This window comes from Drosophila sechellia, chromosome 3R (genome assembly GCF_004382195.2).
Source record: "Drosophila sechellia strain sech25 chromosome 3R, ASM438219v1, whole genome shotgun sequence".
NCBI classification, from domain to species: domain Eukaryota; kingdom Metazoa; phylum Arthropoda; class Insecta; order Diptera; family Drosophilidae; genus Drosophila; species Drosophila sechellia.
The window spans coordinates 27,550,384-27,576,853 of NC_045952.1; the positions used below are offsets into that span (position 1 = coordinate 27,550,384).

General features: G+C 48.1%; 7 protein-coding genes across 10 annotated transcripts in view; 4 read left to right on the forward strand and 3 right to left on the reverse strand.

Annotated features, from left to right (window-relative positions):
- Positions 1 to 4,289, forward strand: part of LOC6612650 (nuclear receptor coactivator 6) — a 44,125-nt gene extending 39,836 nt beyond the window's left edge. Inside the window, exon 9 of the mRNA XM_032721011.1 lies at positions 40 to 4,289. Within this exon, the coding sequence (XP_032576902.1) occupies positions 40 to 2,241 (2,202 nt within the window). The 3' untranslated portion in view covers positions 2,242 to 4,289. The remainder of the gene's footprint in view (positions 1 to 39) is intronic.
- A 310-nt stretch (positions 4,290 to 4,599) lies between these two features.
- On the reverse strand, positions 4,600 to 8,443 carry LOC6612651 (endoplasmic reticulum mannosyl-oligosaccharide 1,2-alpha-mannosidase). The gene is made up of 6 exons (XM_002037119.2): positions 8,055 to 8,443; positions 7,693 to 7,965; positions 7,011 to 7,524; positions 6,587 to 6,927; positions 6,344 to 6,531; positions 4,600 to 6,192 (listed from the first exon to the last, which is right to left on the reverse strand). Exons 1-6 carry the CDS (start codon positions 8,139 to 8,141, stop codon positions 5,538 to 5,540), a joined length of 2,058 nt encoding a protein of 685 aa, XP_002037155.1. The 5' UTR covers positions 8,142 to 8,443; the 3' UTR covers positions 4,600 to 5,537.
- A 59-nt stretch (positions 8,444 to 8,502) lies between these two features.
- On the forward strand, positions 8,503 to 11,839 carry LOC6612652 (pyruvate dehydrogenase E1 component subunit beta, mitochondrial). 2 transcript variants are annotated; one of them, XM_002037120.2, is made up of 6 exons: positions 8,503 to 8,765; positions 8,834 to 9,074; positions 9,634 to 9,795; positions 10,736 to 11,147; positions 11,209 to 11,328; positions 11,388 to 11,839. In XM_002037120.2, exons 2-6 carry the CDS (start codon positions 8,883 to 8,885, stop codon positions 11,597 to 11,599), a joined length of 1,098 nt encoding a protein of 365 aa, XP_002037156.1. In that variant the 5' UTR covers positions 8,503 to 8,765; positions 8,834 to 8,882; the 3' UTR covers positions 11,600 to 11,839. The 2 variants fall into 2 exon arrangements, with proteins under 2 accessions (XP_002037156.1, XP_032576905.1); XM_032721014.1 differs by lacking the exons at positions 10,736 to 11,147; positions 11,209 to 11,328; positions 11,388 to 11,839 and adding an exon at positions 10,069 to 10,587.
- A 188-nt stretch (positions 11,840 to 12,027) lies between these two features.
- LOC6612653 (beclin 1-associated autophagy-related key regulator) lies at positions 12,028 to 13,939 on the forward strand. Its single transcript, XM_032721108.1, has 3 exons — positions 12,028 to 12,409; positions 12,479 to 13,530; positions 13,593 to 13,939. The coding sequence occupies exons 1-3, from the start codon at positions 12,105 to 12,107 to the stop codon at positions 13,745 to 13,747; spliced, it is 1,512 nt and encodes a 503-aa protein (XP_032576999.1). The 5' UTR covers positions 12,028 to 12,104; the 3' UTR covers positions 13,748 to 13,939.
- A 70-nt stretch (positions 13,940 to 14,009) lies between these two features.
- Positions 14,010 to 18,488, reverse strand: LOC6612655 (yemanuclein). Its single transcript, XM_002037123.2, has 6 exons — positions 17,580 to 18,488; positions 17,303 to 17,524; positions 16,411 to 17,230; positions 16,203 to 16,350; positions 15,897 to 16,136; positions 14,010 to 15,837 (listed from the first exon to the last, which is right to left on the reverse strand). Exons 1-6 carry the CDS (start codon positions 17,817 to 17,819, stop codon positions 14,502 to 14,504), a joined length of 3,006 nt encoding a protein of 1,001 aa, XP_002037159.1. The 5' UTR covers positions 17,820 to 18,488; the 3' UTR covers positions 14,010 to 14,501.
- Positions 18,489 to 18,966: 478 nt separating this feature from the next.
- LOC6612656 (CTL-like protein 2) lies at positions 18,967 to 23,799 on the forward strand. Of its 3 annotated transcripts, none has more exons than XM_032720352.1 (4): positions 18,967 to 19,075; positions 19,401 to 19,704; positions 20,949 to 21,281; positions 21,347 to 23,799. In XM_032720352.1, the coding sequence occupies exons 3-4, from the start codon at positions 20,958 to 20,960 to the stop codon at positions 23,411 to 23,413; spliced, it is 2,391 nt and encodes a 796-aa protein (XP_032576243.1). In that variant the 5' UTR covers positions 18,967 to 19,075; positions 19,401 to 19,704; positions 20,949 to 20,957; the 3' UTR covers positions 23,414 to 23,799. The 3 variants fall into 3 exon arrangements, with proteins under 3 accessions (XP_032576243.1, XP_002037160.2, XP_032576244.1); XM_002037124.2 differs by having other exon boundaries at positions 20,952 to 21,281; XM_032720353.1 differs by having other exon boundaries at positions 18,978 to 19,085.
- Positions 23,800 to 24,004: 205 nt separating this feature from the next.
- Positions 24,005 to 26,457, reverse strand: LOC6612657 (augmin complex subunit dgt6). Its single transcript, XM_002037125.2, has 4 exons — positions 25,485 to 26,457; positions 24,985 to 25,419; positions 24,403 to 24,923; positions 24,005 to 24,313 (listed from the first exon to the last, which is right to left on the reverse strand). Exons 1-4 carry the CDS (start codon positions 26,344 to 26,346, stop codon positions 24,167 to 24,169), a joined length of 1,965 nt encoding a protein of 654 aa, XP_002037161.1. The 5' UTR covers positions 26,347 to 26,457; the 3' UTR covers positions 24,005 to 24,166.
- Positions 26,458 to 26,470: the final 13 nt, after the last annotated feature.

Below are 26,470 nucleotides of genomic sequence, written 5' to 3' on the forward strand. Positions count from 1 at the left end.
CACTTTCTAGTATTTTATCTAATTGTGTATTATTTACAGCTGCCACATCGAACCTCTGAGTTACTACAAATGCAGCAGCTTATGATCGATGATCTCAAAGGCGAGATCAATGAAATTCGATCCGCTGAAAAGGAGCTAGAGCAGCAGCTCAAGGAGGAGCAGACTACCGAAAAATCGACGGCGGAAAGCGATGTACTCTCGGAGGCGAAAGTTAAGGAGGAGATCAAACAGGAACCAATCGATAAGTCTGCTCAACCAGACGGCGTTGTCGACAAATTTGACTTACTGAAAAACAGCGCTGATGTTAACAAAGCTTTCAGCAAGTCACAGCCACAACAGCCTACTACAGTAAAGCAAGAGCAAAGCAACGAAGCTGTGGAACCTGCTGTAAATGGATCTGTGAAGAGCGAAGGTCACGATAAGGAGTCGTCGAAATACATTAAGAAGGACTACGACAACTTCGACATTGAGTCTGAGCTCACCACGAGCTTCATCATGAAGAAGGTAGAGAACAAAGCGGCTTTGGCAAAGAGCGCTGAGAATCGCTACCAGGAAAGAAATATGATGGACCAACAACAGCAGCAGCAACATATCAAAGCCAATGGTGGAGATCCCGTAGACCAGGATGATGGCTGGTACTGCCTGCAAAAGGAGCTTAACCTGATGAATAACGATCATATGCAGCAATCGCAGCAACAACTAAATGGAAACCAACAGCATCTGCCCATCAATCGCCAACAGGCAACCCAGCAATCACACTTCCTGGACAATTCAAATTCGAACAACATGATGGGCAATAGCAACCACATGTCGGATCTGTTCCCCAATGGTTGCATTGACAAGAGCAACCAGAGCACCACCAGCAGCAGCAATAGCAGTTGCGTTAGCGAAAGCCTTGCTGGTTCTAATCCCGTGAAGACTGTCTCCTCATGCAGCGGCCAGCGCGAACAGCCGGTGGTCATGGATGCTGAGCAGCAGAACGAGCATCCCGCCATCAGTGAGTTCTTTAGCAGCGATTCGGACGTGCAGAAATCCGTGGAGACACGACTGGAGGCAATGTTCGGGGAGTCCCCCGTGCACTTGGACGTTAAGAGCAGCAACGATGCCCACGACATTGAGTCCAACCTGGACGAGATTTTTGGCGACTCGAAATCGCCAGCTGCCAACCACAAAAGTAAAATGAGCATGTGGGTGCCAGACGCATCATTTATGCAGCAGGCGCCGCAGCAACAGACGTCGCAACAGCAGCAGCAATACGCAGGACCTCAGCAACCATCACAGCAGCAACATCACATCGAACTGAACTGCAACAACAATCCACGCTGGATGCAAAGCATGGAGGCGCACTACAGCGACTTTCTTTCCAGCGGGACTAGCAATGGGGAGCTGGTGAATGGAGGAGAGTCGCGGAAAAGGAGCTGGGATAGCCAGCTTATGGGCTCTGGCAGTGATATGGAAGATGATAACAGCAGCAAGCGTCTGTGCACGGCTTCTTCATCCTCCTCTTCGTCGCCCATGTCGTCGCAGCAGCAACACGTTCAGGTGGCACAGCATGCTCTCTTGGACTCGGACATGTTCCCCCAGATGTTGATGGATCAGCAGCCACATCAGCAGCAACAGCAGGTACAGCAGCAACACAACTTTGCCTACGCCAACATAATGGATCAGCAGCAGCAGCAACAGCACCAGCAGCAGCATTTTCAGCATAACCTGCAGCAACAGATACAACAGCAGCAGCAGATGCATGTGAGCCACATGGGCGGAGCATCAGTAGTGGCCGGCGGAGAGTATGACGATGACATCAGTCGGCATGTGGCCAGCGCCATTGATAGCATCCTGAATCTGCAGAATAGCGGCGACTCGCTGCAGTTCTCCCTGGGTTCGATCCTCGGCGACAGCATGCTGGACGATCAACGGCAAGCAGGCGCCAATTTGCCCAGCTGCCAGCAGGAGCAGGCGATTCAACGTCGTCGCCATCTGGGCGAGGAGATGAACGACTGTCTGATTAGCGGCGGTGGTTCCGCAGTTAGCGGAGTGGCGGACAACAGTAGTAACATACTGCTAGAGCACCACCACCAGCAGCATCAGTTGATGCAGAGCCACCAACAGCAGCCGCACATGCAGCATCACCACCATCAGAACATGTCGCAGGCCCAGGCGCAGCACATGGGGCAGCTGAACGACTTTAGCTGTGTAGCCGGTGGCTTGGACGATCCTGTCAAGTCGATAATGACGTCCTGACTTGGAGCCCCAAGCAGCACGTCAGCGGCGGAAAATGCTTCAAACAGTCTGATACTAGAGTTTAATGCCACCACCTTGTGAAAAACGGATGATAATAATGACTTCCTGATTGTATAGATACCCGTCTTAGTTGTCCTTGGTTAATATTTTTACCCCCGAGTACAACTTTTAATTAGATCTAAGTTGAGTCCGTGTAGCATAAATTGTTTTTACTTATTGTTTGTATTGTTTAGTTCAATGATTTGTACCATATTTGAAAAGCCCTCAGATAACCGATTACTTAATGCAAGGGGACAGATCGAAGAAAGCGAGGTGAAAGTAATGGCATCCACAATACGGCTGAGCCCCAATAAAGCTAAGAAAGCAATTGACGTGGTGAATTGAAAACTAAACGACGAATAGCATCAAATGCTTCTCACAGAGGTACACTAAAATGGAACGTAATATAACAAATTATATAGCTACAGTAACTAAGAGAAAGCCCCTAGACAATTTATTCAAATGAAACCAAGAAAGTACGTAAGATAAAGGGAAGAAGGGAAGGCAAAATGAGAGAAATGTAAGGAAAACGAATTGGTTGTATAACTTATAATTAAGTTACTTGAAGCAATTCTGAAAAACAATTAAAATCACGTTGCCAATTTTGTTGTCGTTTGAATATCAGGCAGAGCAATTTATCCGCATCCAATCGATTTTTAAAAGCCCAGATAGAATATATTTATTTACGCACTGAGTTGCGAAGGAGATTTGTAAATAGTTAGAGCATGCAGCAGTTTCAGTCGCGCCCCAGGAACTGTTTAACAAGATTATAAATATATAGCTAAGCATTTTTAAAAGGATATCATTTAAAGCGCTTCAAGTACGACTGCTTCTGATATTACAGACAAACCAACAAACCAACCAACCAACCAACCAACCTATTGACGTGCTCAATTCGAGAGTAAAGAATATTTCGGCATAGCTACGGGTGTCATTGGAAAGCAAATGCAAAGATCTTAGGGATTAACGAGTACCAACTATGGCAAACTACGAAGCAAACCAAAAGCAGTTCAAAAATCACAATTTTAGCCAATTTAGTTTAAACATTTATAAATTATAAATTATTGAATCTAATGTAATATCTTATACACTTAAACCGATCGATTGAAACGAGAAGCTAGCAGCTCTGAGAAGGGGAACCCCAGAAAATAAATAACAACAAATTAACGAATCGTATCAATTGTATCTCGATCTTGCGACAAATCTGACTTGTGATTTGTGCCACGTTTTAAATATAGATGTCTGATTAGCTTGTAAACATACATAATAAATACGATTAAAAAGTCTACAAAAGCCCACACTCAGTAAGCCACTACGAAGTTTATCCAAAACGAATCGCGACTCGCGGTAGCAATTGTAAATGTTTGACGTGGGGAGGGCGGGCGCCACGCATCAATTACATACCAATTACAATACTAACTACTACTTTAATACCACCACTAACACACCTACTACGATACGTACTACCGTGGACGGATTGCTTGTATTACGTGTAGTCTGTAAGGGAACTTCGAGAGGTACCATATTTTAAGATGTGCTTCGTTTGTTCAAGTCACCCATCCACGACCCATGACCCATGACCCCTGAACCCTGACCCTGAACTCCTGAACCCAAGCCCGAATCATAAGCATAACCATCCACTCCCACAAAAGCAAAGTCTCCCACCTGCCCAGCGTCCCGTGTGAGTTGCATGATCTTGTACTTCTATTTGGAAACTTTCTAGTTATTATTCAAAGACAACCACTTTCGTGTAAAAATGTATATGTAATAGCATAATTTAAGTTGGCAACCCAAAACTGAAAAAACCTAACTCTACTGATAGATTACTAATGCGAATTGTTTTAAGTTGTATTTAGAACGAAATCGAACTCCTCAGAACTCAAATCGGTCGCCCCTCCCGCAACCAACTTTCCACAACAACAAAGCGCAGTGTCGTCACTTGAATTGTTCAGCTAAATGTGTCTAAATGTAATTAAACATAAAGAGAAAACTAAAGATTTTTAAACAAACATTGTGAGTTTTATTAAACATCATCAACATAGGGAGAGAGAGGACAGCAAAGCAAAGCAAAGCAAAGGAAACAAAAAACTTTAATATTTGATAGTTTATTAAGCCCATCCATTCATAGTCGTCATAAACATTAAGTACATAAATGAAAAACCAACAAAAGATTCAATATAAATCTCACTGAAACGCAACAAACAACCGAAAACCCAACTGAAAACGAAAACTAAATAAAATGAAATGCAATTAAAGTTCATGCATTTGCGTTTATACTGGGTGAAATGTTCTTAGGAAAATAAAGAAAATTCCATACAATTTTAAAAACACTTGCATTTTATTATTGGCTCCGTTTTACATACATTCACAGGTTGCCGTGGGATCGAAAATGTTCTGATCATTTTCATTGAGATTCGTTTATTCGCTACCTTTAAGATTACACACAAATCGACTTTGTGCTGAGTGCAACTGATTCCTAATATCATGCTAACGTAAACATACACGTTTAACTACCATAGATTACAAGATTAAAACCTGCTGGCGGATTCCATTGATGCTACTGTCTAAAAAAGGGGTTTGCAATGCCCCAATATCGTGTTACAGTACGTGCTTATAGTAGGAAATAAATAATTACAAAATAACAATTATCAGTACACAGAACATTATACAATCGATTGCTACCGATTTTCAAATGACAATTTATGTAATCAATTAATTCTCTACCGTTAAGTTTAGTCATCAAATTTAATGATTGTCCGCGAAGGACAGTTTTAAATTAATATATCCAAAAAAAAAAAAAAAAAAAAAAATGTTTAATAGGAAGATGGGACGATTGGCTAAAAATCCCTGGGGCGACAAATGCAGCTTTTTCTTGGTGCAACCTCAAATCTAACACCTTCCAAAGGCAATGGTTTAAGATAGCTGGCCTTCTATAGATAGACTTAGTAAATATTTTAACTGAATTTCGTTAGCAGAGGTCTGGCGTTAAGAAGGTGATATTGCACCCTAATTTGTCGCCCCAGGGGTTATACTTTCTCGCCATCGATCCATACCGATGCTGGGCATTGCTTTATTCGATTAGCCAACTCTGCTCTGCGTATCTCTAAGCTTAGCATAGTATTTGGCATTTACGCTAAATTGCGAATACGAGTTAAACGATAGATGCAGCATGAATGCGCCAACTCCATTCGGCGTTCAGTTAGTGTCGCGGACGCAACTAAGTTGCGCTGCCCCTAATTGCTTCACTTAGGCGGTAGTTAAGTCTTGAGCGGATAGACCGGCAGTGGATGGCCTTCCGAATTGAAGACCCACTGCTCCAGGTCGATTTCCTTGCGGTCGTCGCTAAACAGCAGGTAGAAGTACTTCAGGGTCTCGCTCATCCAAAAGCTTTCCATCAAATCGCGCAGACGCGTGCTCTGCGTGTTCTTTACATTTCCCATCGATGTGTAGCCAGCATTTACTTTAGCGTGAGTCTCAAACGCCTGGAAGATTTTCCATCCCATGTCCTGGTATGTCCGATTGCCAGTTAATGAGTAGAAGTAATAGAGACTCTCCACAAACTCTGGCCGCAACAGGTTGTGGGCATCGTTTGGCTTCACATAAATGTCCTGATCGTCCTTTTCGGTTAGCGCAAAATACGAGATCTCTGCAGCCAAATGCGTGGGATTCATCACGTAGGTCTGATAGCATGTATCCAATAAGTCCCTTGCAAGTATAAGGTGCGAGTCTGGCATCCCGTTCTGGTGACCCAGAATCAAAGTGCCCGGCAGATAACACGTAAGATGATCCATTTTCGGCTTAAAGTCTTTGCCATTGATCAGCTCGCCTATGTAAACCCAGTGCTCTCGTGGCGTGCGCCGCATCAGTTGTGTTAGAACTCCATCGACTGCTTGCATGTAGTCCAAAATAAGGCTAGAATAAAAAAGAGGTCAAATAAAGTAAATAATAAACAATTGGCACAGCACAGCTGTGATAAATCAACCAGCTGAAATTTCTACGTCTTAATCAAGAATTCTTTGTTCGTTATAGAAATTCTTAACTTCAATGTCACTCAATTACGTACTTATCATTATCCCTGCGGCCGGTCTGAATCCACTGTTTGAGCAAGTACTCATAGTAGGAGTCTCCACGAGCACCAAGCGAGATAGTGGCATAGTTTCGGAATGTTCCTGTGTTGGCATTAATGAATATGGGCACCAAACCATGATTCTTCTCCAGATCATGCACCTTCTCGTTTACTTTGTGAGCAACCTGATAAGTCAATTATTTTATAATTCGTTATTGCCCTTATCTGATCTGTGTTTACCTGTTCATAAATGGAGATGTTTGTCGAACGACTCAAATCACGAAACTCTAGCTGAATGGTGGTGACCTCACTGGTGGAGCTATCAGGGGACCACTTGGGCGAATGCGCCGAAAGATCCCCGAGATTAACATCTGAATAGGGGATATTTGACGGCGATTGAAAGGCGGGAAGTAAACGGTTGCCCAGCTCTGCAGCCTTGGCCAGAAACATTGTATCGCCGCTCAGGTGATATGCAGACAGCAGTCCGCCTAGGACACGTATGGTGACCTCGAAAAGGTTTACATCGCGCTTGGTATCAAAGCGCAGTGATTGCTCTACCCAGTCGCGTCCTTCCTTGAATTCTGTGTAGATGTTATTGAGAAAGTTAAGCAAGTTATTTCCATAAACTAATGATTTCGTGAACACCAGGATATAGACAACATACCATCATCTAGTCCCATTATGTACATTGTGTCCAATGAGTCAACAATGGTTAGTCCCAGACCGAACCACTCGTGGGAGTACTGGGAGATGGGCTTCAGGTTGTCGTGTCCCCAGGCATACTTCTTGTAGCCCGCCCAGGAGTGTTTGAAGGCGGCCACCACAGCCGACTGTCGTTCGTTGGTGGCGCCATGGAAGTGCTGGCCCTTGGCCAGAAGGGGCTTGATCTTTTTGAGATGCTCTTTAAAGCTAACGCCGCCCAAAGTTAGTGGGTTCTTGATGGCTTGCTCAAGCTGTTCGCCCTCGCTTAGCGGCTCTGCTTGCTCCTGGGCGACGGGCTCCTCTACATTGTTTAGGATGTCGATTCCACCGATGTCCTGCTCCTTGTTACTATCGGGCGGAGGCAAGGCCACAGCCATTGCCACGGCCTGGTGAAGTCCTTCAGCAGCCACCGTCTCCGGCAGACGGGCCACGTTCTCAGCTGAATTCGCTTCTCCATAGGCAACGAGCTCATTAAACTGAAATTGATTGATATTGAGATATCATTAATAGATTTAACTGGAAGTGTGCCGTGTGTGCAATAAATCAAACACCAATAGTCAATCGTATTGATACGCATGCTATCTTAATAGGCAAACAACCCCAGCCACTTAGGCACTTATCAATTAAGTGGGGGGCCTATTTACCTTATCACTAAGCGCCTCCGCCCGTGGTGCTCTCTTATCGGCCGGAACAGGTGCCGCAGCAGTGTCTTTGGCCACATCCTTATCCACGCCCGGATGATGGTGCGGATTAGGCAGGGGCATTTGATATGCAACTACCTCGGCCTTGGTGTCCACATCCTTTAAACTGGCGGCCAGCAGCTGATCGCCACTTAGGCAGAGCAACACTGTCACGCAGAATCCGGTGATGCCCAGAATAATGAGATTGCGCTGACAACGCGGCAGCTGATTCCAAGCCTGAATCGCGTGACAAAAGATTGTACTTATAAGTTCTTGAGGATGCTCAAGGATCCCAGCAACTGGACTTTCTTTAGGTGGCTACCTACCCGCCGCAGGCTCTTCCTGCCCCGCTCGTCCGCCGTCGTCGCTGCTCCCGGCGGGAGTGTGAGCGTTATGTGACCGCCGTCCTTCATTGTGTTTCGCTAAATGCCGCCGCCGGAATTCAGAGTGTGGGAAAGTTGGATGGGAAATTCCACAGCATTCGCCTCGAATAAAAATCGATTGCGGTGCGCTGCTGGCAGCGGAGAAATCGGAGCTAACTAACCGCGGTTGGTCCAACTACTACCTCCTTCACGCACTAATCATCTCTATACGTGCCAGTGCACTAATTTATATATGCTACTTCTGGCCCACGCTACGTAAAATTACAAATAAGAAATTCTAAAATTATTTCACAAGAGCTGCATTTTTGAGCTGCTCGAACCAGTGCTGCCAACTTGTTCTTCAACAGTCTGGCCAAAACGAAAGATGTGAATAGCTGTCAATCATTAACTTTTGAAAAACCTCATAAACAAATTAAATGAAATCTTAGCTTTTATCACAATTTTGTAAAATAATATTGTTAATATAGCAAATGCTTTCGAAATTCCAGCTAACACGTTATGAATGTAGCCAAATCTAGAGTGGACAACACTAGTCCCACTTAAAAGTGATTTCTCTGGCAGCCCTGGTAAGCTCCAAGTGTGCCCACAATACAGCATTAAAGTGGTTACATCTGGTCACATCGCATTTTCACATCAAAATTTCGACGGAAGTCGGTGCGTAAACCCATAGCTCATTTTTCGTTAGATAATAGCACTTAAAACCCAAAAAAAATCACCTACAGCCGGCAACGATAGCGATAGACCCATAGGAAAGCGAACCGCAAACCGACGATGCTCCGAACCCGACTCATCCAGGCGGCCAGCTCCGCCCAGCGAGCGTTCTCCACCAGCCAGAAGGCCCTGGCGGCCAAGCAAATGACCGTGCGAGATGCCCTCAACAGCGCATTGGACGATGAGCTGGCCCGCGACGACCGCGTCTTCATCCTGGGCGAGGAAGTGGCCCAGTACGACGGTGCTTACAAGGTGAGATCTGCGACTTTTCCTGCCCCTGCGCGATTACGTAAACACCAAGCAGGCGGGTGCGACGACGACAGCTGATGCAGGTGGCCGGGATAGGGGAGGTCGGTGGTCAGCGGGGTGATATATGTGTGCTATATGTAACTACTGATAGTGATTCCGAACAGGTCGACGCGAATCCGAATGCGTGATCGGAGTGGGCAAGGTCACGCAGAATGTGTGTGACCGACTGTCTGCTGATTATATAGATTGGCCCATAAAACAGCGATTTGTTTACCCATCTGAGGTGGATTGATAGCCGGCGTTAGCAATTCTATACTAATGGATTCATTTAAGATATGATTGTGGCAGATACAGGTGTAACAACTAGATAGGCACTCAAAATACAATACAATTATTCGTTAGAATAATGGTATTTCCTTAAGAAATCTTAGTTAATGTGTTATCAGCTTGGAAAGTTTTACAAACAGATAAAAGATTTAAGCTCGTAATGTTCCCATCCTGAATGAGCCCCACATATTTCTGGTATCCTCACATTCTATTAATCATGTAATGCCCTTTTTAGGTTTCCCGCGGACTGTGGAAGAAATACGGCGACAAGCGCGTCATCGACACGCCAATCACAGAGATGGGCTTCGCCGGCATCGCTGTTGGCGCTGCCATGGCCGGTCTGCGTCCCGTGTGCGAGTTCATGACCTGGAATTTCTCCATGCAGGCCATCGATCACGTGAGTTGCCTCATCCTTATCCTAAGAACCACTCCCCGCACTCCAGCAGTAGGCTAACTACTCATATTATCTCATTGCCAACAAAACGTAAACCAAAAGAAAGAACACGACAATCCAATCCAAATGACCCACAACTCCAACAGCTAGCAAATAGATCAATTCAAGTGCAATATGCAGCGGCGCCTAATGGGATAATATGGGTGGATTAGCTCCTGCCCCAAGTCATAGATCGGACCTCACTAATCCCCACCCATATTATCCGATTACGTGCAGGCAAAGATACTCGATTGCGCCAAGCCGCCAGTCGGCGATCGCCCGCTGCCAATAAGCCACATAATTGAAAGCCCACGCTCAACCTGGCTGAATGAGATCAACGGCATCCTGCACAGAGATCGAGTAGGCGAGGTGATTGCGCCGCCGCTGGACAAGAGCAAGTCGGACAAGATGGAGGCGGCACGCCTCATCGTCATCCGGCGGCGCAAGATGAAGAAGCACAAGCTAAAGAAGCTGCGTCGCAAGATGAAGTTCGAGTGGGCCAAGGTGCGCCAGCGCCGCGAGATGCGCAAGGAGAAGGCCTTCCAGGCCAAGCTCATATCCCAGATCAAGCAGGCGGAGGCATTCAGTGCGGAGCAGCACGTGGCGGAGATCCTGCGGCAGGCCAACGAGACACCGCTGCCGCGTTTCTGGAAGGGACGCCGCCTGCCAGCATTTATCATTAAGCAGAAACTAGGCATTAAGTAAAGATCAAGACGGAACAGATAGGATGCATCAAATAAAGCGTATTAACTTGAATTGGCGAATTTGCAGTTTGAGGGTGCAGGCATCCACACTAAGCATTATTACATTTGCATCTTAAACACTTTATGATTCCTGATACATATTCGACATTCATAATAAAATGGAGTGCTAAAATCTATCCCTTTAAAATTCCAAACCTTAGATCATCAACTCGGCGGCCAAGACCTTTTACATGTCCGCCGGCGCCGTCAATGTGCCCATTGTGTTCCGTGGTCCCAATGGAGCCGCTTCCGGTGTTGCCGCCCAGCACTCCCAGTGCTTCGCCGCCTGGTACGCTCACTGCCCCGGCCTGAAGGTCCTTTCGCCATACGATGCCGAGGATGCCCGTGGACTGTTGAAGTCCGCCATCCGTGATCCCGATCCCGTGGTTTTCCTGGAGAATGAGCTGGTCTACGGCACGGCATTCCCTGTGGCCGATAACGTGGCCGACAAGGACTTCTTGGTGCCCATCGGCAAGGCCAAGATCATGCGGCCGGGCAAGGACATTACCCTGGTGGCGCATTCCAAGGCGGTGGAGACATCGCTTCTTGCAGCTGCTGAGCTGGCCAAGAAGGGTACGGCACGGCTTTACTCTAAATGACGTGGAAAGTAGCTAACGTTTTCTTATATGTTTAGGTATTGAGGCTGAGGTCATTAACCTGCGCTCCATTCGTCCTCTGGACACGGCGACCATCTTCGCCTCTGTACGAAAGACCCACCATCTGGTGACCGTGGAGAACGGCTGGCCCCAACACGGTGAGTGAGAAATGCAGCTGATTGAAAGCCTAGCGATGTCTAAATGTTCCACCTCTTAGGCGTTGGAGCTGAGATCTGCGCTCGCATAATGGAGGACCAGACCTTCTTTGAGCTGGACGCCCCCGTATGGCGCTGTGCCGGCGTGGATGTGCCCATGCCCTATGCCAAGACGCTGGAGGCGCACGCCCTGCCCCGTGTGCAGGATCTTGTGGAGGCGACTCTTAAGGTTTTGGGTGGCAAGGTGGGCAAGGCCGCTGCGGCCAACAAGTAGGAACTCACGACTAGCCAGACGCCCGATCGGAATCCCCAGCTAACTAAATTTATAGTCCAAGTCGAAACGCTGCCTCTGGTCTAACCGAGCTGCCCCCCATAATAGTGCACCGAACTGGAAATTGAATGTTCTGAAAATGAAACACTACCACTTTCGGGTTTTGATTAGTTTTCGGACGTTCTAGTTTAATTATTTGGTTAAAGAAATCTCTTGTGAAAAATAAACGAAAACATAAATATATTTTGAGTAGTTGTTGAATATTTAATGATATAATACCAGAAGTTATAAAATATATAACTCTTATCATTAATGATTGAAGTTTAAAAGGTGCGCGCATCCGATGAAAACGCTTTCCTATTGAACGCTGTCCAACACTGACGACAGCTATTTTTTCGATACCAGCCTATCGTTCTGCAATAGGTGTCCTGATATCGATAGCGATAATAGCAAAGTTAACAATAACAAAAGATTTAACAAAACAAATAATTGCAATGCTCTGGCTGTAATGGCAAACAGCTCCAGCTCCGACGAAAGCTGCAAGGCCCCCGACAACTTTCGCATCTCGAGCGCCTCCACAAACGGCGAAGACGAGGAATCAGATGTCGCAGGATACACAACAAAGCGCAGGCCAACGGCAGCGACGAAGGAACTGCTGAAGGATGCGAACGCCAAGGATAGGAGCACCAGCACGGGAATGGGCGCTCACATGCGGTGCCCATTGTGCCACAGCTGCAGCGCAAGCCGATTCCACTGTCGCAATTGCGTCAGAAACGGAAACATTACTCACAGCCAGGCGGAAAGGCCCGAAAGGTTTGCCCAACTTACACTCACCTTATCTAAACCACACATGTAAACTGAATCGATCTTACAATATTTTAGCCTGACGGAGAAGCAGCAGCGCTACATCAACCTGCAAGCGGGCCTCAAAACCTTCAGCACGCGCTACGAACGCCTTATCGGGCAGCACCGCTCCAATGAGGATCGCCTGATGGCCATCAAGGCCAAGCGAAAGCAACTGGAGCTTCTACAGCAACTAATCTCCGGTACGGGACAGAGACTGCTCGTCCTCGGCGAGCGCCGCGATGAATTGCGTCGCGCCAATGCTGAGAAGCGGAAGAACCTACCCAAATACCCGGACAAGGTCAAGATGCTCGAAAACTACGTGTTGGATCGAGTGGAGAAAATAGAGAAACTCAGGGAGACCCATCTGGGTCTCCTGGACAGCATAAAGCAGGCGGCGCGTCGCAGCATTCAGCAGCTGGTCACCTATGTGTTTCCCATAGCAGAGGTGGTCCTCAAGGAGGAGCAACAGAGGCGGGCCAGTGTGGAGCGCACCGAGGAGGCAGAAACCATAGCGGCGCTGGCCGATGCCAAGAATACATCTTACATACGCGGCAAATGGGTTTTTCATGGCAGTGGGATCAGTGAAGTTCAATACAGGATAGTGGGCCCTTCGTTGCCAGCCAATGGCGACTATACCGCCTACCTGGACTGGCTGGCGGACAACAAGGACGACGTTCCCAAGGCCACGGCCAACGAGATTACGCCGAGCAGGTTCGAAGCCTACCGCATTGTGGGCGCTCTTACCTACACGGCGCAGCTGACGCAGTTGCTCAGCTTCTACCTGAACGTGCGGCTGCCACATAAGATCGCTTATGGGGACTTCTGCCGTAAGCTTCTGAACGAGGAGCAGTTCCGGCGCAAAATCTCGCGCCTCAACTCCAATATCATGTATCTGGCCTACACGCAGCAGGTGAAGTTGCGTGCGCTCATCGAACAGCACACGTTGGAAAACCTACTAGCCATCCTTGATCTGGAGCGCAGCGACTTGGGTCGATACGGCCATCTGGACGTGAACAATGCACCACTCATGAAGTCAGTGGATTCCCTACTAATCGGCATCGAGACCGCCACGGAATCGGAGTCAGAGGGTGAGTTGGTTTTGCAATTTGAGGGGAATCGTCTTTTGAAACTGATGCTGATGCCTTTCCAGACGAAAACTCCCTGCGCATGGACTGGGAGGCGGTGCCAAGCCTGACTCCGCAGCCGGAGCTGGCGGATCCCAATCTGATTCCGGCGGCCAACCAGCAGTCTACCATCGCCTTCGTGCGAATGGCGGCCACATCGGTGCTGCGCTGGATCAAATGATCGCAGACCAACAGACGCCCGATCTTTCGGCTATATCATCATGAGACACGCGTGTAATCTTTTACAAATTAGACTAAGTAATCGTTTCTGTGACAGTGCGTCGATGTTTGTCGGCAGTCGCTGGTTTTAGCGTTATCCTTTGGTTTACAGAACTAATTTTGTATCAATTATATTCGCTGTGTGTAAAGAAAATGCGCCTTTTGGATTTACTTTTATTACATAACTTATTCGCCTTTATTTAATAAAAATGGTTCTCTATAAATAAATATATATAAATTTGCTTTATTAATGCTTGCATAGTACACTGACTTAGTTGGTAAACGACTCAATGAGAAACAATAATTAAACTGGTGCAATAATTGGAAAATCGGCAGACACAGCTGCGAATGAAACCTACCTAGAATCAGCACTAGAATCTTAGATTAGAATCGCAAGGGAACGAGCTGAGTGACCCTAGCTAAATGAACTTTGTGGGCAGTTGTTGCGTGGATGGGCGAGCAGCTCCAGTCGTGGTCACCACATCGCCGGCAGCGCTAGGCTGCGGCAGGCTGGGTTTAACGAATACTTGTGGCAGTGTGTTGGCAGAGGCTCCCACCTGGGCGGCGGACATGGAAACGGAGCCGTTGGCCAGCAGGTCGTAGCGCGGCGAGGCGTGGCTCATCGTGGAAAGCACGATGGCGGCGGCCATCGCCTCCTGGTTGTAAAAGGCCGTTACAGCAGCCGGAAGGGGCTGCTGTGCGGCCGATCCCGAATGTCATTGGCGCGTGGGCGTACTGGGCGCTGAGGATCCCATTCCTCCGCTTGCGCCCTTCACGCTGTTCGGCGAGAAGGCCGCTTGAATGAATTGCTTTTCCATCTCCTTTAGATTTGACATGGTTTTCATTATATGCGGATCGGTGAGATCGTACACTGGTCCCAGCGTTCTGGGGCTGTTGTAGATGTACATGTTATTCGCGCTGTAGCCCAGGGATCCATTTACTTGCCCTACCGCACCCAAGGACGATCTTCCTCTGTTCTGAGTCTTGTTCTTGGGCTTAGACTGGACTTTCTTTTGGGGCTTAGAGGCAGGAAAAACTCCCACAATCTCAACGCCATCCGACTCGCTGCTGCTTTCCCTGGCCACCGACGTCGTTTGCGCGGCCTTAGAGATGGCGGTGATGACAGTGGTGGTGGCAGCTAGCTGCTTGGACGTCTGAAGTATATCGCTGGTGCATTGATAGTCATCAAGGTTGATCACATGGGGAGAGGGCCGAGCTCCCACAATCACCTTGGCTTGGCCGTCGCCAGAATGCGGACTGGGATTCCCGCTGGCTGCCTGGGTGGCGGCCGTGATCAGCTTGTAGAAATTACTGCTGGTGTTAAGGTCCATTTTCCGGATAGGGGATGCCAGATCCAGAACCGTACTGGCTGCTACGGCGGCGGCATTGAGTGCTGCTGCCTGAGCCGAGGTGCTCGGCATGGAGAGCAGCGTGTCCAGGTGGGGCAGGTGGTTGTTGTTATTGCTAATGGCTGGCATACTGACAGCCGCCGTGGCAGCAGGCGCCAGCTGGAATTGCGGATGCGGATTAAGTTGCGGTTGCAGCGGTAACTGCTTGGCCACCTTTTTCTTCGGCGGCTTGCTGGTCTGTTTGGGCATCTCCTTCAGCTTTCGCTTCAGACTGTTGGAGGAGGCACTTGTAGCTGAGTCCGTATCGGAGTTACCTCGAGATCGAGGGTCCTCCACTGGCTTTAGGTAGCTGCTTGCCGGCGGTATTTGCTCAGGAGCAGATACAACCCCAACGGGCTTGGGTGATGCAGACGCCGGCGGTGCCTTTAGCTTCTCCTTTGCTTTCAGCTTGGCGTTCTTGTAGCGGCTTATTTCCCTTTGCAACTCATCCAAACGCATCCAGCCTGGCGGCCACAGTTCCACCACCTTTTCCTTGAGATACCAATTGATGAACTCCTCCAACGAGTCCTTGCGCTTGGCTAGGAAAGCGTAGGACGTCCAACGCGCTTGGTACACATCGTACAGCAGATGGCGTAACTCGCTGGTCCACTGAAACTTCTTGCGCGGCATTTTGGGCGGCAGCTCGGAGTTCACTTCCGCAGCTCTGAAAATACGAACCATGATGTATAGGAACCTAATCATTATTTCGCTTAACAATCTTACGCCTGTTCAGCAAATGTGCGCAGTTCCGTCTCATAGTTGGCTACCGCCTTAGGCATGACCACAGCAACAGCCCGCCGCAGCTTCTCCAGCATGATGGTGGACTTCCTCTTCTCCTCCTTCGCACGCACTTGTTTCCCTTTGCGCAGCATGTAGTACTTCGGCAGTTGCAGCTGATACTCGATGTGGGAGAAGACCATGTTGCGCTCGTTGCGGTCCGTGCACAGCACCGCCTCGTACACCCTAAAGTACATTAATGGATATAAGACTTTAATCTGTTCTTAGTGTATACTTTTGTTGCAAACTCACCGAAGCAGTAGTGGCGAAAGCTTCACATCCAGATTAAACTTCTTGCCGCACATGTCTCGACTCTTCACCGCTTCTTTGAAGCTGTTGACTGCGGTCACAATGTCCGCATCCAATGTGGTGGGCAGCAGAGTGTCGGCGGTACGAAGATCTTAAAAATAAACACGTGAAAAGGTGATTTCAACCAAAATAATACTTGTAAGTAACTCACTTTCCTGCCCATCCTTGCCTTGCTGACCGGCCTGCCTATCTGAACGGCCTTGCTCAGAGTCCATATCGCTGCTGTCGCTGCTGGACACGTCGGTGGAAACACACTTCAGCTCGCCGTTGCCGACGCCCTTGACAGCTGCCGTGCCGCTCTGCGACTTTAGGAAGCTGTCTCGCTTGGCCTTTAGCATGTCCTTGACCGTTGTGGTCTTTACCACCTTCTTTAAAGCTTGCGCCTGGGCCTGACTCTGCGGCAGGGCCTGAAGCTGGCTTGATGGCTGAGTCTGGATAGGGTCTTGGCCGTCTTCCGTGTCCGAAATCTCCACCGTGCTGGGTCGTGGCGAGTTTGAGGATGAGGAAGTGGTGATCGGCTTAGTCGGCGGCTTCTTGCCACTCGTCGAAGAACTTGCGCTTGGTTTGGATTTGCCCGTGACGATGACCTTGGCCCGCTTAGCTTGATGATTGTCTTTGTACTTGCTGCTGGATTTGGCTGTGGCAGCAGAGTCCTCGTCCTCGAGACTTTCACTCTCGGAGTCGTCTTCGGAGTCGCTTTCATCATTCTCCTCGGAGTCGTCCTCGGAGTCGCTCTCGTCCTCCTCCTCATTGTTGCCATCATCGTTTTCGTCATCATCGTCCGAGGATGACGATGAGCTTTCCGAGCTGGACGAGACCATGCGCTTGCGTGATCGCTCTGGCATTTTGATGATGGCATCTGTTCGTGTGGTGTAGGACTTCTTGCTGAGGTTCTTGAACTCCAGTGCGCCACAGTTGATGTAGAAACCGCCCTCCAGAGTTTCCGCCTCCTCCGGTATGATTTCGTCGTACTGGACATAACATATAGTTTAAGGTAAATAATTTCAGTGCATTCGTCGGTAAATATTTTTTTTTGTTCTTACGGCTTCCGTGTTGTCGATGAATGAGTCCGACTCATCGTAGCCCATTCCAATGTCCCGGTAGTCGTCCTTTTTGCTTTTCCCCCTGCCTGTGGCATAGGAGTTGCCGTACTTTGCCTCCAGCTCCTTGACGATCCGTGCCACATCGTCATCGTTGTCGGCAAAGGGATCAGTGCCTGCGATGCCATTGGTAGTGCTCACCTGCTTCAGCTTTTTGGTCTTTTTCTACGAATTACAAGGGCTGAGAAGGCGATCCTCCAAATGGGTTATACACTCTTACCTTTTCCAAATACAAAAGCCGGGAGTAGTTAAACTCGGGATACTTGTTCGAATCGGTCTCGAACAGATCGAGTTTGATGCGTATGCACTTGGCAGTCTTTGTCGTGGGTTTGGAGCTGTTTTCGGGTGCAGCGGACGGAGCATCAGGCTCCAGGAAGTTGCTGCCGAAGCGCGAGAAGCCCGCATCGCCCTGGATGATCGAGGTGAGGGTGACGCGCTTGTGCTCGCCCCCCTTTGACATTTCCGGCGGGCAGAGTTACGGATATTCAGTGGGATTTGGTTTCCTTTGAGCAGAAAGGGCCTTCCCGCCCTTTTTTTTTCGAAAGAGCCGCGTGTTCTTCGCCGCTCTTTCCCTCTCTCTCACAGCCAAACAAAAACAACAGAGACGTCGCCGCTGCTGCTCCTCCTCCTCCTTTTGCGCTGCTTCCCCTTTTTCTCGGGATGTCTGTTTTAGGTTTTCTGCACGTACACCAAGCAACCACAACCACTTAATAACCGTGGCAATTTCACTCTGAGCTGCACTTTCTTGTTGTTGCTCCACAAACACTGCTTATCAACATAAACAAATGGCGAGGACTTGCGCCGGATTGCACTACTTCAATCGCCGCCCGCTTTGCAGCTGCATCCGCCGACCACGGCCACGAATAATTGTCACTTTTCTGGGGGAATGAAAAAGTGGAAACTTTTTTGGGGGGTTTCAAATTGGTTGGCTTGCCGGCACGAAAACAACACAGTCTGTAACGGCAGCACACCGGGTACTAAACACACGCAATCCACGCTACCAAAGGGGACATTTAAACGATTCGACCAGGCGCTTTTCGCACGGCCAGGAGCGCGATTCTTAAATTGTTTCTTGTTAAAATCCTCAACGCTACATTCTCTCCGCTCCACCCCGCACCGAAGATCCGACCCTGCTTTTGGCTTTCGCACTCGCGTTGCGCAGCACTGGTCGCGGATTTCGCAAATTACACCGAGCCGTTCACACTGCGCGCAGCACAAGCCGAGACTTGCTGCGGTTTGCTGCATTTAGCAATATTTAGTTGTTATGGGTGCTATGTATTTCCAAAATATTGTTAGTTAGAAATTCATTAGCTCGGCATTGAGTTCATTTTCAAAGTTAAGTTCCGAGCTACCAAGTTGATGGATAAAGTAACATGCATAGGTGGCTTATACTATTTAAAGCTTAATTGTTTTAATAGGACCCAAAATCATACTATAATGCGAACATATTTATAAAGTAGCCAATAAGTAGCCGGATCTGGCTTGAAAGCGGCCAACACTTTCACTAGCTTTTGTGCATCCCTGTGCAGTGCCACATTCCACACACATTTCTGCTTTGTTTTGACCAGAACGGGCCGCTTTGCAGCACTGTTCGGCACAGCTGTTCAGAGTTTGGGGCCGCGGTTGGTGGGCAAATTTTCTTGGGGCGATTCAGTATTATTTCGATTGTCAATCAGTTTACTTCGTGGAAAGTCAAGTGCTCGCCGTTTAATTAGCGTAAGTGCAAGTGAGTCGCAGTACGTGAGCTTGGGGGGTTTAATTTCATGCGCCCGCTCCACAACAAAAACAAGCGAAACGAAAAGAGTTGCATGCACAGAAATTCGAATTCGGTCGAAACTGCAAGGTGTTATTATAACGGGAATGGCCAGTGCTCGTTATCGGGTGAAAACGATTAGGATTGTGCAATTAACAAAAGTGTGCCATGCTGCTCTTTTCATAATCCAATACAACCCAATCCCCAACTCCCCCACCACCAAACCCCAAGTGGCTCCACACAAACACTAGCACATAAACACTTATGCTGCTGCCTTTATGCTTGCAGCCCCACTCGAGCTCTTTTATGTTTGTATGTACATATTTATCCAACGAATGCAAGTGACCGACGTCCAAAGAGCAACGTACGGGATACGGAGCTTCGACAAAGGCTTCCCGCTTTCAGTGGTCCGGTGACTTTCGCCGGAGTAGTGACTCCGTCCCAGAAAGCGAGCTAAACAAAAAGCCCCCAGCCGCTCGTAAAAAAGTGTCATGAGACAATAAAGGAACTTTAAGAAAGAAAGGAAAAGCGACGAGAAGAGTGGAGCTCCTTTGTTGCATCTCTGGAAGAATCAGTCGGCTCCGAAGCAAAGGTGAGTAATACTGCTCCATTACGAAATTAAGGGGTCTTGTACATTTGTAGTTCCAAAAAACTACAAGGGGAAATCGTTCATCTGGGAAACAAGAGACTACAATTATAAGATAAGAACTGCGCTTGCTTTCCTTTATCTCAAATGACGTAGTCCAAGGTAAACACAGTAAACACTCGATGCAAGGACAACTGAGGTGTAAACCAGTTTTCCATTCTACAAACTATGCAAATGGGTTAGATATCAAAACGAACACCCGTTTTCTTATCATGTCTACGGGTTTCTTTGCAAAAATAAAAAGTTTGGCTAGTGGGAGTGTTGCCTGTAGCACTGCTGGAATGACAAACTCTACTCCCAGACATTGAAATTCCTACACCAAAATGGAGTTACGGCAATCGACCTTGAAACATGAGGCCCCAAATGCCTTGCCAACCCAAATTGGTTTCCCATTTTCTATGAAAACTTATGTGTTTTTTTTAGTAATTCGTCCATTAAAGGCGGCAGCCGGTTTTTCATCTCAAATGGACAGAAGCCGCACACAAAAATAAAGCGATATACATAAACAATCAAACAACAGCAACAAGTGAGCTCACAAATTTAATTTGCTTTTTAATGCGTCATTATTGCAAATTCGCGACACGCTCGAGATGCTTCGCAGATTTTCGCATACCCAGGTGGTTCGTACAGTTCGCGATCGCTATCGTTATCAGGGCGAATTAAGGGGAATTCAAGCGAATGAGCGATACTTTATTTATTTGTTTTCATGATTAAATGCAGTAGGATTATGTACACGCAATAATTATGAATAATTCACCAGCCCATCCAGAGCCATTCTATAAGTTCATTTTATCCAGCAGAAAACTTTGTCACAGAGGTTCATTAATCATTAAAAGGTTAAAAAGTCAATAATCTTATTTAATTGTGATTCAATTCAAAAGGGATCGTTGGCCGCCTGTCGTTGATATGATCAAACCGCCCTTTATCGCCGCCAATTTCATTTGCCCATCGTACTTTCCCCAACAAAACTAGCAAATAAACTAGAACAAAAAGAGCCGCTGGTGGTTGGCTTCACCGCCAACAAGACCACCCACTACAGATGTGGTTTTCCATTTTTAAAACAGTGACGCATGCACGGAAACAAATTACATGATATACGCCTGACAGACTCATTACCTAGAGACGACGACCCATCGATAGTGGCTCTATATACATAAATAAAACACTCGGTTCTTCTTGGACTCTTTCAGTAGAGAGCGATGACGGAAAGCGTGGAGCTGATGAACAAGTACGGCGAGCCATTGCGCTACGACCGGAACTTCACGGGACCGAGGCAGAGGGATCGCAGCTGCACGGATGTGCCCTGCCTGCTGCTATTCGTCCTCTTCCTGGGCGGATGGGCCTTCATCGCCCAGTACGCCATCAAGAACGGCGACCTCAACAAACTGCTGGTGCCCACGGACTCCTTTAACCGGAAGTGCGGCATAGACTCCGGAGTGCTGAACAAGGAGAACCTGTTCTTTTTCGACTTGAATCGGTGCATCGATCCAATTGTACCCATCACTGGATGTGACACTCCACAGGTGAGATACCATTAACATCAAATCGGCAAGGAATTCATCCTATAATGAAATATGAATTTCAACAGGTTTGTGTGGAGACTTGTCCCCGAGAGACCTTCGTCTGGGATACTATGAAGGACAAACTTAGTTTTGCGGAGCTGCATAGTCGACTCATCTGCCTATCGGAGGAGCACAAGGCGCAGATCCACACCAAATCGGACATTCAGGATGCCATTAACCAGAACCAGTGCGCACGCTGGTACATCAAGAGTGCTCCATTCCTCAAACGATGCCTCTTCGAGTTCTCGCAGGGCGTGTGTGATTATATTCCCTCGTTCTGGCTGAACGGGGGAAGGTCGAGTCGGGAGCTGCATCTGTTGCCCGGAAACGCCACCACAGAAGTTCAACTGCAGGCCGATGTCATGTACCAGAGTATGACGGAGGCCCAGGCTCTCGTTGTTCCACAGTCGAATGGCAAACAGACTCCAGTGGACGAGGGACCGATCATCCAGTGTAAGCGCAGACTCAACGAGGCTGTCATCAAGGAGAAGATGATGCATACCGACACTAGGCTGGCCAAGCTTGTGGGTAACATGGTGGCGCACTTCTACAATGGCACAAACGACGCCCAGCTCTTGGGAGAAAAGATTGTCGAGGATCTTGTCAACTCCTGGTCGATCGTTTTGGTGGCTTGCTTCTGCACCCTGGTAGCCTCACTGATCTACATCGCTCTAATGCGCTGGCTCTCGGCTCCGATCCTCTGGTTCTCCATCTTCGGCGTGCTAATCGGCTTGCTGGTGGGGATTTACTTCTCCGTAAAGCAGTACATCCACTGGGAGAAGACGCCTACGGTTCCCGTACACGGCTTGAATCTGCACTCCACGGTCAAGAATGTACTGCAGAGCCAGAACACCTGGCTCTACCTCTCCATCTTCGTAGGCGTGTGCTTCGTGGTTATCCTGTTGCTGGTAATTGTGCTAAGAAAGCGCATCCGGATAGCCATCGCCCTAACCAAGGAGGGCAGCAAGGCGGTGAGCAGCGTGATCAGCACCGTGTTCTTCCCCATCTTCTCCTGGATACTCTTCATTGCCGCCATAGCGTTTGCCATTGGCGTGGGCCTGTATCTGGGCTCAATTGGAGATCCTTCGTTTAGAATGGTGCGGCAGCTGACGAAAAGTGGCGAAGTGACCACCGAGGACTGCGTCTGCGAAGGTCCAGCCATCAACTACTCAGTGGGCGGATCCTGCAAGCCGGAAGTGTTCCAGCAATATTGCAGCGTTCGGCTGACCTCATTTTTGCAGAACCGGAACCCTTGCTTGAACACCACCTGCAGCTTTGACTCGATTAACAATCCAATCGAGATTAAGTGGGCCTTCTTCTACAACGTCTTCGGCTTCCTCTGGCTGAGCTTCTTCATCTCCGCCTTTAGCTACATGGTGCTGGCCTCAACCTTCGCCCGATGGTACTGGACCTTTAAAAAGAGAGATGTGCCCTACTTCACCCTCACAAGGGCATTCTTTCAAACTGCTGTCTACCATCTGGGCACAGTGGCCTTCGGTTCGCTCATCCTGGCCATCGTCCGGCTGATCCGTCTGGTGCTGGAGTACATCCACGAGAAGCTGAAGAAGTACGACAATGCGGTGACACGAGCCATCCTCTGCTGCATGCGCTGCTTCTTTTGGCTGTTGGAGACCTTCTTGAAATTCCTCAATCGGAATGCCTATATCATGTGCGCCATTCACGGCAAGAACTTCTGCTCCAGTGCCGCGGACTCGTTTAACCTGATTATGAGGAACTTCCTGCGTGTAGTGACGCTGGATCAGGTCACGGACTTTTTGTTCTTTTTGTCGAAACTGCTGTTAACCGCAGGGGCGGGGGCGTCCACCTACTACTTCCTGGACAATAATCCGACCATTATTCGGCTAAATTACATCGCAGTGCCTACCACGGTGGTGGTAATTGCCGCCTTCCTCATAACGAGCGTGTTTTTCGGTGTGTACTCGACGGCAGTGGACACACTGTTTCTGTGTTTCCTGGAGGACTGCGAGCGCAACGACGGCTCGCCGGAGAAGCCGTTCTTCATGTCCAAACAGCTAATGAAGATTCTGGGCAAGAAGAACAATCTGCCGCCGCGTCAGCGCCGCGGAAAGTAGGAGAACGGAACGGAAGTGCAAATAATAAGTTAAATTAAAGGATATATATATATATATATATTTATTATAGCCCAAAAACGAAACGATCGGGGTTGTGAGCGATTGCTCAACCGGCTGCAATTGGGTTTGCATAAGATGCACGCTCCTTTGCCAATACTCTTAATCTTTAATCTAGTGTATATAATACGCCAGTAACCGTATCCATATGTAAAGTTTTTTATGCGGCTAGACTTGTGATAGGCGCGGACCATAAAGACCAAAAGTAATACCATACAATAACTTGTATACAGAGACACAAAAGTACACATCTCACATTCATGCAGTTTAGGTTAACGATATTGATTATAATTTTCGAATTTAATAAAAATGAATTCATTGAAGTCACACTTTTCAGTTTGCTTCTTATTTTATTTTCTTATTTTCTCCATCAATAAATGTAGCCATATTTTTTTATTTTTATACAATTTGATTTATGTTTCTACCATTCATTCATCTAGAGCGCTCAACCCACTCATTTCAGAAAGTCTGATTTTGCAAGGATGTAACAGATCGGTGAAGCCGCAATGAAGAACAATAACTATAAGATTTGACTTTTAAAAGTATATATAATAAACCTTAATACTGCCTCAAAGGTTGTTTATTTCAGTAATAATCTGCCTTAAGTCTAGAAACTCGTTCACAAAGCTCATAAACAATTAGAAAATGAAAAAATCTATTACCTCAACAATATTGGCCATTCAAGATTCCCGTGGACTAAAAGATAATATCCTTGAGCACGCTATCGCTGATGTTCTGCAGGTCATCCTCACCGCCAATCTGATCAAAATCGAATTTATGCGAGACATTGAATGCATTCTTATCGTTTTCATTGTTGAAATCGGGATCAAGTTGCAGTGAGTCCTGTAAAACAATGGAAATTGAGATTCGTATTTCGTGTTTGAATAATAAGTCACGAAGTCAAGGCACGAATTATTATTAATCCCACTTACGTTGATTGTTCTGTCGTTGAGCTGAAGACGTGGCGCGACGTCTTGCTGGTAGCTGTCGGTGTGTGGCACAAGTGCATCCAGGCGTCCAGATGGCGAGGTGCTGAGATTGAGGACATTCCGAGATACCTCTAGGACTTTTATAACCGCAGCGCTTTTGGCGATCAGTGAGGTGTTGTTTTCCGAAGTGCGCGGAATGCGCTCAATTCGTGTGCACTCGCTACTATTCAAGGGTGTAAAGGGATCGCTGGGCTCCGTTAGTGAGGCCTGAGGAGAGATCACTGCTGCTCCTGGCAGCGGCGCCTCATCGAATCCGAAGGAGGCTTGCATTTGCTTCCACTTGCTGCCCAGGGAGGAGAGATTCGCCTGCAGAGCTGCCTTGACCTTGGAGGTGTTCTTGTGAATGGTGCGCAGCATTTGCATGGGATCGTTGATCTTGGATCGGTTCAACGTGCCATTAAGATCAATGCCGGTCGACTGGTCAAGGGCTTTTAGCTTGCGTGCTGATCGAGGCGGCGCAGGTGCTGAAAAGGAAAACTCATAAGGATGGAGGTTACTAAGCGAAGTGTTTAGTTCACTCCTTACCGAGTAAGCTGTTGCTCAAGGCATCGAACTGTTTGCCATTGAAGTCGTCCTGGAGTGCAAGACGCACTGGAGCATTGCGACCGCCACCGCCACCCATGTCGATTCTGATGGGAGGCGTAGAAACAAATTTGGAGCTGATAACCGATTCGAAGCGAGGCGTGGCCGGCTGAAGCGTCTGTACCTTGGCGGAGCCACTTGCATTGGCACATCCCTTGTCCTTTTTGGACGGATCGTTTAGTTTCTTTAGTAAATTGTTCAATTGGATTTCGGTCTGTGAAAGTTCCACTCGAAGAGCCTGCAAATCCGTGGTGACGAACGCATTCGATTCGTTGTAGTGGTCATTAGCATCCAGTTGCTCGGCAATTGTGCCGCTGATTCGATTGAAGCCGTTCAAGAGCGCCTCCACTTTAGATGCGCCCAAAGGATCGTAGAAATCTGCGAAGGAATTAAAACTCAATTACATTTGAAGACCTGCAAGGATACAATCAAAGATGTCTCACCTCCTTCTGTGACTGCATCACAGTCGAACAGCACTCGCATGCCTCGCAGTGCCTTCTCCACCGACTCCTTGCTCTGGTTGTTCTCGGCTTGCTTCAGCTGGAAAAGATCGATGGCCTCCTTGAGACCACACAGAGATGCCTCCAGGTCGAATTTCCTTTCGGTGGGTTGGGTAATGACCCGCTCCACGCCGAGTGCAGCGGTGGCTTCGAACTCATCCAGAAAGCCATCGTCCGCCAGTTGCTCTTCGGGCACTCCCATGTCTGCAGACAGATCGGCCATCAGGCGTCTGATCTTCTGGGTCTTGTCGCGCAACAGGGCCGTATTCTCCTCCAGATTGACCACATACGACGAGGCGTACTCCTTCATCACCGCATTTTGGCGGGCCATGACCTTGGCGCTTACGTTTGGTGTTCCCGCCTCCAAGCCGAGTGACTTCTCGCGCTGCTTGATGAGCTCCTGGATCACAAAGCCCACGAACTCGAGCAGGAAGTTGATAAACCGCATGCCTCCGGGCATCACCACCAGATACGACTTGATGTTGGCCCAATGCAGGTGATGCTTCTCGTTCAGATGCTTCAGATACTCCACCGTGCTGGAGCGAAAGTTCGCCTCCGACTTCTTGTCGGTGATGGGCCAGAAGAAGCGACGCTTGAACTCCGCGGGATCCAGCAGACGGAAGAGGTAGTGCATCACATGCACGAAGGCCACCTGGTTGGGCTTGAGGAACATGTCCCAGGCAATCAGCTTGCGCAGCTCGTCCGGCAAGGGGTGCACCAGGGCTAGTCCCTGCAGCTTCCTGTGCAGCTTCTCGCTCTGCTCCTTCTCTTCGGCTTTCCACGGCGCAATTATTGTCCGGTCCATATTTTAGCACAGAAATGAAGTAGAATATGGCGGTTTAGTTTGAAGTTCTTTGTTTTTGTTGCTGCGCAGTGTTACCAAGTGGCTGAATTCAACTGTATGAAGCCGTTCCCACTGCCTGTTTATA